The 11,072-nt window shown below is 37.3% G+C and overlaps 1 protein-coding gene across 1 annotated transcript in view; it reads right to left on the reverse strand.

The window, feature by feature from the left end:
• LOC150079502 (uncharacterized) overlaps window positions 1-6,661 on the reverse strand; it is a 28,244-nt gene extending 21,583 nt beyond the window's left edge. The window contains exon 1 of the mRNA XM_090382808.1: window positions 6,465-6,661. Within this exon, the coding sequence (XP_090238934.1) occupies window positions 6,465-6,543 (79 nt within the window). The 5' untranslated portion in view covers window positions 6,544-6,661. The remainder of the gene's footprint in view (window positions 1-6,464) is intronic.
• Window positions 6,662-11,072: the final 4,411 nt, after the last annotated feature.

The raw sequence follows: 11,072 nt of genomic DNA on the forward strand, positions 1-11,072 counted from the left end.
AACTCCAATACTGTACTTTCACCTTGTATAAGCTAACTATTGGTCCAAGGAAAGAGATGTAAGAGATTGCTTCAGTCACTGATGGGATTTAAATCTAGAGCTCTCGTAGCAAGTGATAAATCAAAGGATGCAATAGTTTTAAATTACTGTATTTTTTGATGTAGTGTGCTAACTTTGGAGAGTTGGGTGTCATTAAACACTAAAATATAGGAGTTTATTACTCAAGCAAAAACATATGCAATATGTGATCCCTATGCATCCAAGATGTCTACATAAGAACAGACATTTGCAGATATTGATTGCAGTGCACCACAACATCAGCCAGTTGTTTTTTCAGAGATAGTCTCCATAGCAGCTGTAATTTCAAATTTAAATTCTTGACTGATTATATGAATTATTCCTGTAGGCATTTGTCTTTCAAGGATTCCCATAGGAAATAATCACTGGACTGTGGATCCTGTGTTTGATATGACTTTCACTGATTACACAGCATTCAGTTGATACATTACCAATCAAACTGGAGCAGAATGGTGTTCCCCTAGATAAGTTGACTTTTTAAAATTTAGGTCAAAGCATTCCACTTTTAAACTTTCAGAAAAAAGTTTAGCAAAATGTTAAGTGCTAACCACAAGGTCAAGTAAATTTGCAATTAATTATGACATCTAAATGACAGAACCAATAATAGCTGGTGTATAATGTACGTATATATTGAATAAACTTTTGTAAGATAAATATATTTTGACAAAAAATATATTTATCTTACTTTGGTTGCCAAATATCAGTGTGAGATCAGAGGAATGTAGGAGGCCAAATATTATTTGAAATGAGGCTGTCCAAAAACATCCCAGAGTAATCAAACACACAGACATTGACAGTATGTGAGTGGTACTGTCTAGCTGAAAATGTGCATGGCTAATTTCATCTTCATTCTACTGTCTGATGAAGGGGTAAAGAAAGGAATCATAGATTGCTATACTTATCATCTCTCAACAAAATATTAGCATTAGCATTAGTAGAGGCATTTGATGCAAGAAAGCAAGCTTATGCAGCATCAGCCAAAAAAAAAAAAAAAAAACCCACTTCCACTTCACCCCTCTGTTCGTTCAAAATACCTGTCCAGCTGAGCCTTAAACTTATTTAGGCTATCAACCTCCACCACAAGGGATGGGAGTCTGTTCCACCAACCAACCACACGCTGGCTAAAGGCAAATTTCCGCACGTCTATCCTACATCTGTCTTTCCTCAATTTGAATTTATGCCCTCTCAGGTGATTTTTCTGAGCTAGAGGAAGAATCCCATCAGCATTGAGCATGCTTAAACCATCAAGGCTTTATACACCTCTATCAGATCACCTCGCTGGTGCCTAGTCTCCAGACACTGTAATTTGCAAAACTTAAGCCTTTCTTCGTAAGAGCACCCCTTTGTTCCATTCACTAATCTTGTTGCCCTTCTCTGTACTCGTTCCAGCAGCTCTACATCCTTCTTGAAATGAGGCCTCCAGATCTGTATACAGTACTCTAGGTGTGGCCTGACCATTGCCTTATACAATGGAATAATCACCTCCTTATCCCTGCTGGAAAAATTCCTGTATATCATTGACAATACTCCATGAGCTACTCTTGCAGCCCGTCTGCACTGCTCAGAGAACTTCATATCTGCCTGCACAACCACCCCCAAGTCCCTTTCATTCTCTACCACTGTCAGTGTAGTACCACAGAGTTGATACGTTGCTCTGGGGTTGCTGTTTCCCATGTGTAGTACTTTACATTTGTCAATGTTAAACTTCATTTGCCACCTCTCAGCCCATCTGCTCAACCTTTCCAGATCCTGTTGCAGCAGCATAGTGTCAGTAGTGTCCTTGACAACCCTGCCAACCTTTGTATCATCTGCAAACTTGGACATTAAGCTTGATATACCATCATCAATATCATTTATAAATACAGAAAACAATAATGGACCCAACACTGAGCCCTGAGGGACTCCACTAATAACATTAGTCCACGATGAGCAGTGTCCATTAATTACCACTCTGTCTTCTCCCCCTCAACCACCCCTTTATCCATAGCAGCAATTTGCCTCCAATGTCACACTGCTCCAATTTGTGTAGCAGTCTTCCATGTGCAACAGTATCAAAAGCCTTTCTAAGATCCAAGTATATAATATCAAAGTTATTCCCTGCATCCAGTTCTTTTGTGACTGCATCATAGTATCCAATCAAGTTGGTCAGGCAAGACTTCCCCTTAACAAAACCATGCTGTGTCTGAGCTATAACTGAAGTCTTGTCTAAATGATCCTGCAGTGCTTCTTTAACCAGTGACTCCATTAATTTCCCTGGAACAGAAGTTAAGCTCACAGGTCTATAATTACTTGTGTCAGCCTTTGATCCTCCTTTGTGAATTGGGGTCACATTTGCACATTTCCAGTCTATGGGTACCTCCCCTGAGTCCAAGGAAGCTCTCATAATTATGGCTAAGGGTTTGCTTACTTCCTTTGCTGCCTCCTTTAATATAACTGGATAGATCCCATCCACCCCGGGTGCCTTTCTTGTGTTTATCTTCAACAGTTTCTCCTCCACTTTACTCCCAGTTATTTCAAGATTCTCTAGCTTACTGCTAGAGTTGAATACACCTCTGGCATTCCCCTTGCTGAATAACTCCTCATGTGTGAATGTCGATGCAAAATATTCATTTAGTTTGTTAGCTACCTGAGCAGGATCATCAACAGTTGACCCATCAATATCAAGTGGACCAATCTGATTCATCCCCTTCCTTCTAGAGTTTACATAAGTAAAGAACTCTTTGCTGTTTTTCTTTGCTTCCCTTGCCAAGGATTTCTCGTAATGAGACCATGTAAAGTGAAAATTATGTATCTACATAATATACGGCACCACGTGCCAATTTTTAAGTTGTACAGTTGCATCTCTACAATTGTGTAGATTTTCTGCTGACAATATACAGGTATTTTGGCTATTAACAAAGAAGGATAAATGAAACCATGCTTCATCACTGAAAAAAGTAACACCTGACATACCATCTGTTATCAGTAATAAAAGTTTTGGAACCATTCATAGTAATGTCTACACTTGTGGACTGATTCCTTGAGCTCCTAAATCACTGTCACTTTTTATTGATTCAGACAGGCATTTTCTCAGTGTGTTGTGTGCAGTGAATTTGCTAAGATAACCCTAGACTTTGCAAGAGCTCCTTAATACAGTTGCTGAAATCTCACTAAGTTTTATCTTCAGTAAGGCTGTTGTTGCCTTGTGATATCATAAACTGTACCCAGTGGTGGAGCTAGAAGGAAGCAATTGCTCTGACTGCCACCATCATACCCCAAGAAAATTAGAAAGAATACTGTGTTCTGAGCTAAATTCAAGCTTAACTTTCAATTACTATCAATCACATATATTATAATCTTTATATCCTCCTCCTAAACAGCCTTGATCTGTTGATGACTGAACCTGTTGAATGGGATTTTGCAATTAACCACCTTACACAATTAGGGTAAAGAATATCACAGTTGAGAAAATTCAGTAAATTTCCATTCTTATCTTTTCACTACCATTATCAATAACAATGAGGGAAGGTTACTTCTTGCATGAGTCAAAGTCACTTTTTATTTGCAATCAACAATAGATCTACCTTTCACATTGCACATGCCGTGCCATTTACTGAGGTGAACAGTGACTTTATGAATACTACACCTACAGGAAAACGCATCTTGCCAATTCTTGGTACTACTGCTCAGAAGTGAATTGTCTCTTTGAAGGAATTGGCATTAACTGCAATTCATAAGAAAGAGTATTCTCCTATTCATCAACAGCTCAATGAAAGCTGTTTTACCTTGCAATGGGAATAAATTTCCATAAATTCCTGTTGCTCACATTATTCATGTGGAGGAGGACCTTGAAGATGTTCAGCATTTTTTGGAAAAGATAAACTATACAGAAAATGCAAAATGTTAAAATACCTCCTTTGGTTGCAAAGTAATTACATATATCTCTACTTAATCTGCCCATGGTAATATTTTGCACACTTCAGACTTCTATCTCATTCAAGAATTACAAATAATCACTGAAAAAAGTATCTAATCCCTAAATATCTAATAACAGTCATTTGTAAAATTAGTATGATTATTTTCACCACACTGAGCCTTGCGTATAATGTCTTCACAGCTGATAATTTGAGAAGTAAATGGCCTACATCAATGCCTGTCAAACTAAGGGGGAGACCCTAGCACCAAGACTCTGAGGTAACATTGCGCATGGCTATACCACCCACAGAGGCTGTGTGGGTGCATAACATATGATGTAAAAAAACTTGTACCATGATTGTAATCAGCAAGAATCAGGGATACCGTGGGTGGAAGTCAAGTGGATATTAATATTAACACCTATTTGACAAACACTTAAATCAATATTGAAGCATACAGCTAAAAAATCTTCATAACTTCAGAGATTTCCTTAATGTTTTGAAGCACACATCCTCTATTGAAGACATTCTCACATGGAGAGGCAAATTTTGTGAAATATATTCGAAATGTGTACTGCAATAATAAAGATAGATTAATATTGTTAAGAAACTTGAAGCTGACATCTAAATAGATCATCCAATCTAGAGCATTATCAATGATCTATAGCAGTGGTATTCAGCCAGTGGTATATAAAACCCAGGTATATATAGGCAAACAAAATTGGCTTTATCAAAAAATTATTTATAATAGTAAAAATTTATTTGTATTAATTGTTCATTTGTCAACAACATCATAAATGCATATATTATTTCAAAAATGTATTTAGGGGGACATAAATGTAGAAATATATGATGGGGTATAATATTCTTCCAGAAAACATCAACACAAAAAAAAAAAAAAAAACAATGCCACTAATCTACATGACCTTAGTTATCAGGGAGAAGGATGTTGTTATTCCCCTTAATAAAATGATTGCAAGGCTATATTTGGAGTATTTCAATCAGGTCTCGATGCCTCGCATAAAATAAGACAACTTCTAGAGTTAGAACAAAGACTAGCTAGCAATGTCCCCATAAAGATGTTTTATGGGGACTGCAGAGTGTGGAGATTAAACACCTTAGGGGTGAACTTCATCAAGGTATTAAAGGCAACAAAATGAATAAGGGAAGTATATGTTGACCTTCAGGCAGTGTGTTAGTGATCACTAGAATAAACTGTCTCTCATGGTTGATGCAGAAGGTCTGACAAAAGTTCAAGACAGAACTGGATAGTTACTTTTTGGCAATAAGTAAATTATGATTTTTTTTTATTTTGGCTTAATGAAAAATAAGTTAGTATTAGTTATGGCAAATAATTCAAAAAAGCAAACTTATGAAGCATCAGCCAAAAAAAAAAAAAAAAAAACTTCCCACATCACCTCCAATAGTTTGTCTAGTTCTTCCTTGAATTCATTTAAACTACCCACTTCCACAACAACAGATGGATGTTTGTTCCAATGATCAACTATCTGAAGACAAACTTCTACACACATCTACCCTTCAACTATCTTCCTCAGTCTGAATTTATGTCCCCTCAAGTGTAAGTGAGCTCTCTTTTTGAAAGCCTTGAACACCTCAATGTCATGTGGGCTGAAAAACACTGAGTAGAAGTCTTATTGAAGACTTCTACTCAGTGTAGAAGTCATGGAAGTCTTACTCCTCTACCCAAGGTCAGCTAACTACAGCACTGATTAAAAGGCTTTTAAGAATTCCAACAATCTCTTAGATCTTTTCAAATATACTGCTAGGAAACGGCACACTGAACACTGACAAGTCCTAGTGATATATATCTGAGCAATCTCCAATCATAGCGCACATGCTGATCACTTGAACATATGTTGGTTTAAGGTACATATCAGCATTTTTGGCCATACTGTGGCAGTCTGCTTTAAATTTGCGTGATTGCAGGTTAATTTACATATTGTGCAGTCTAAAAAAAAAAAAAAAAATCTTTAATAACGTGTGCTGGTCACTGAGGTGGGGCTTGGCCACTTTCTCAAAACGAAGGAATGTGGTGACAAATAGCTCAATCTGTTTCAGTAAAATCTCATTCTTTCTTTTAAAACCAATTTTGAATGTACGTCTTAGTGTTTGATCTAACAAAGTAAACTCATATTTTACACATCAAAATGAAATACTAAAGTCTGGTAAAGTTTCTTCACGGGCATACAGATGCTTATACACTAAGACCTCTACGATAACAGATTTGTTGTGATATCATCAAATCAAAAAAACCAAACAAACAAGAGCCATCTCCAGTTTATGGTACACCATACTTTTAACATAAAACAGCAACACAATGTGTATGCCTCGATATTAAATTCAACTTGAGTTTCTGAATACTTTGATTGTTAAGATCGAAGACTTAAAACACTATGAAATATAGAGAAAATTTAAACTAGTTAAAATATAATTACATAGTTCCTGGTGATAAATGGTAACATATATACTTACTCGTGCTTTCATCCTCACATAAACCAACATGATGTTTGATTGCAATAAACACAATTAAATAAAGTCCTAATGGCAACATCGCGACAAAAGCAAGTTTTTGTCGTTATCATCAATGCAACAACGCAAAACAACTACATTACCTTCTGTATCAAAAGTAAAGTATCTAAGGTGGCACTCTACAATTACATTCTACGAAAGATATGACGCAAGCGGAAGTGCCTATATACCCCTCGCATAAATGGAATGCTCCACACTATATTGGCAGTGACGTAGACTTGCAGTTGCGTGTTTCGATGTTCACCGCCATTAATTTGTAGAACATTTTTTGTTATTTCTTTTAACTGGTAGCAGTAAAGTAGCGCTGTAATGATAAATTTCAGTGTTACAATTAAATAAAATAGCCCAATTAAAATTGAATTGAACATTGTATTCGTGGCGTTTGGTTACAAACGCTATTTTACAAAGTAGAACATTTTAAAAGTAGCAATGCAATACGCAGTGTAAAGATCACGTGACGTTCACCACAGCCAGCTTATTTTATAAGATCAACTTTCGGCTGAATTTACTGAGTTCAAAAAATAAAATAAATAAAGAACAGCCCCATTCCGCCACCACTTGTAGCCAACCAACAGTCGTCTGCTCTGATGAGATCATTTGCATTCAGAGAGAATTTCTGCAATGGTCCTTGTGTTTATGGGGCAAATTGAATAATTACAGATATATCAAAAAATCAAACAACTTTAAACAAATTCATGTAATTGCTCTGAAATATAAAATACAGAAGTAAAAAAATTCATTTTATATTCCGATACAACCCCGGAGCATAAACAGAATGTGGCTAGAGGAGTTTACGTCTTCATTGTAGTTGCTTTTCGGCATCCAGTATATTTGTGGTCAGCTAACAATGGGCTGTGCATTTTTCTCTAGTAGCGTATGAGCTGGAAATTGCAAAAGGTGCATACTTGTATTATTTCTCGTGTACCTCTTCACAGTAAAAATTCTGGTTCAATGTTAAGTATGAATTACCACAAATAAGGAGGGTTCACCACAAATCTGAGGACTTATTAAACAGGTACATGGCAATATTGAGAAATAGTTGAGAGTTAGGATTAAATTTGAAAGAGTGTACAATGAATCTGATTGGATACACAGGGGATTATCCCATTGTGCAAGGTAGTGGTTAAGTCTCATCTTCAGTATTGCGTACAGGTCTGGAGGCTTCATTTCAGGAAGCATGTAGAGCTGCTGGAACGGGTGTAGGGAACGGGTGTAGGGAAAGGCAACTAGATAAGTGTGTGGAACAAAAGGGTGGTCTTACCAATAACGGTGTCAGTTCTTCAAATTGCAGAATCTTAGATGAGATCGCTGGGAGGTGATCTGATTGAGGTGTTTAAGGCTTTCAATGGTAGAGAAAGTTCAACATTGATGGCATTCTTCCTGTTCCCTGGCTACACGCGATGGGGATAAATTCATATTGAAGAAGGCTGTTTGTAAGATTCGCGGAAGTTTGTCTTCAGCCATCGGGCGGTTGATTATTAGAACAAACTTCCATCTACTGTTGTTGTTGTTGTTGTTGTTGTTGTTGCTGAAGTAGAGTTTTAGGAGCATAAGCGACTAAGGCCATATTGCTCTGTGTATACTCTCTGTAAATTACAAATCGTTCTATGGACGATTTTCTGTTTGCTGGACGAAAAGCTTGAGTTTCGCGGAGAAAAACCTTGCTAACCTCGCCTACGACTGACTAAGTCAGTCGTGTTGTGAAAAAGACCCATAAAAATTCCTTTCGTCATCGACGTGACTCGAACCCGGTCTTCTCCACCCGGTGTGAAGAGAGCGCAACTTTACCACTGTCCTACCCACGAGGGCCCATCTGCTTTTGTGGAAGTCAGCATTTTGAATAAATTCAATGAAGAACTAAACAAATTATAAAATTATTGATGGGAATGGACAAGTGACGTAGGAAGTTTTTTTTTTTTTTTTTTTTTGGCTGATGCTTTATAAGCTTGCTTTCATGCCTTATTTGAAACTACTAATACTTATATTAACATAGTTTTCATTAATAATCATTCCATATTTTGTATACTAAAACTAGTCACAATGTTCTTTGATGAGCTCTTGTAAATATCATAGAAAAAGATATGAAAACGTCATTTATTTGTAAAGAATATAAAATACAGTTTACTAAATTTGATTAAAAGTAAGAATTTTTTCCATGAGTACTCCAATCAGTTTTCTTGAGAATTAACTGCTCAAATTGTTGGGAGTGCTTCCACTTCTGCTAAGCCACCAGGAATCCTCTTGGTTGATTTTTCTGGGAAGGGGAGATGACTATAATATCCCACTAGGCCAGGCCATTCTCATGGATATAATAGCAGGTACAGGTTTTCTGTAAAAAAAAATTCTTTAACCAGAGAATTCAAAGAAATGAATTTCCTTGATTCGTTTCCTTGATAATATACAGTCAATCTGATTTTGTAGACCCTTTTTTCAAATATTGTTAAGTGTTACTCTGGTATTTCGGTAACAATAAAACAGTTATAATGAAGTTGGGAAGTCCTCTGGCCCCACTCACACAGTTTAAACAGAAATTTATTTTATTTAATAAGATTTTCACTTCATTTTTTTCATGAACACTCCAAACAGAGAAGGTATCAAAGGTACCTATAGTACTTAGTACCGTGCATGGGAATGAGGAGTAAAGGGGGGGGGGGAATGCCGGAAACTTTGCTCTAGAGACTAAACATGGGTTTCATCACTTCAAGCCTCCAATAAGCAAAGTTTAGACAAATTGAAGGTAATGTTCATTAGCCTGACTTAATATTGCCTATTTTTATAATAATTATTATTATTTATTAATAAATTTATACATACTAAATATTAACCAAAATATTATAAATAAATATAATATATATTTAATATTTTGTATTCGCCAGAATAAATGTAAGGGTTTTTGTTCATATTTTCGATTTCCTCAGTTTGAGAATTGGATTTTAAATATTTAGGGCTTGCATTAAGGTGAATTTTGGAAATATTTATTGTTATTATAGACAAATAATATATAAAAGAAGGAAAGACAATTCATAGTTGGGGACACAAACTTAGATGCAAGTATGATTTTGAAAAGCACTACAAATGGACGTAACATTGAGCTCGTATGGTGTTATATTTGACTACGCTTTTGGAAATAACAGTTAAAAAATGAAAAGTAGGCCTTAGAAATGCAAAAAAAAAAAAAAAAAAACCTCTATCATCCGTGCTAAGACGGTTATAGTTATGTAAGTCAGAACCCTACTTGTCTTCTAACCACGCATAGAAAATACGTGTAATATGTGCACGCGCGACGAGACTCTTCTTCGCCATAATGGACTGAGATAACTTCATAAATGGTCTAGCGATGAGAGAGCTACTTGTACTGTCTCTATAAGGGCACAGTACAAGTAGCCAACCATTTAGAAAGTCCTGCTTCGAATCCTGTCGAGACCGCTAGGAATTTATTGATGTTATTTCAAAAGGGATGGGGAGGGAGTACGAGTTAGCTAGTATCAAATGGAAAGACGTTACATTTCAAGCGCGTTATTAAATAGTGTTTAGGGTCTAACGGAACCAGGGGATCTCCCCCATCTCCGCGTAGTAAACATTGTGTGGTGTGATACTGAACACTGTAGAGGCCAGAGGTTTAAAAGTGTATGGATATTGTGGTGTGTAATGTTTTGTACCGTTGTTCATCTGGTCTTTTAGCCGTTTGGCCCCTAATGAGACGCACCGTTGCCCACACTAAGCCACGTGGAGGTAGACCTGGTACACAAGTATTTTAGATATTTACTCTGGCAAGTCTTGCCACCTAATTTTCTGAGATTTCAATGGCCAGGACCTAAAAAAAAAGAAAAAGAGAGGGGGGGAAGAACGCTAGAAATAAGGTCTTTTTTTTTTTTGTTAGTTGTTGGCGCATCAGCTTCTGTGGCCATAATGCACCTCCCAAAGTTTTTGCATTTTACTGTGATCCAAGCCCGAGGCGGAATTCGAACCCGTGACCTTCAGGTTGCCAGGTAGGCACTTTACCCACCTGGCTAGCCCGGTCGGCCGAGAAATTAGGTCAGGCCGAAAAAGATATAAGTTATGCTGGATAAAGTTAAAAATTTTGAGTGTGGGGCTTATGTAGTTTTGACAACGTTCAAACACTAGTAGTGAGATAGCTAGAGAGGGAAAGGAGACTGAAGACTGAGGGGGCGAGAGGCAGAAGTATGGGGACAATAGGGAAGATGGCCTCAGAGTATCAGTAAGGCGGGCCCATGCTTCACCAGGTGAAGAGTGGCGGAGAGGGGACAGCACGTTGTCTCCCCCTCCCAAGAAGGAGAAACGTGGGGCACCTCACAAGAGAGTGAGGTACAGATTGCCAATGGCACCAGCATAGCTGGGAGTTTACACAGTCAGTGTTAGAGTCCATATCATTTGTCGGAGGTCCACTGTGAGTCATAATGGGGTTAGCCTCGTCCAGTCAGGTTGTCTTAATGTTGGTAGTTTTTGGTCCACTCGAGGCCCAATTTGCGTCACTGGCCGGGTTATACGTTGTCCAACCAAGGAGTGAAATGTCCCAAATTTCCTGTGTGT

This window comes from Mastigoproctus giganteus, chromosome 10 (assembly GCF_048544385.1).
Source record: "Mastigoproctus giganteus isolate SK-2022 chromosome 10, ASM4854438v1, whole genome shotgun sequence".
Lineage (NCBI taxonomy): Eukaryota > Metazoa > Arthropoda > Arachnida > Uropygi > Thelyphonidae > Mastigoproctus > Mastigoproctus giganteus.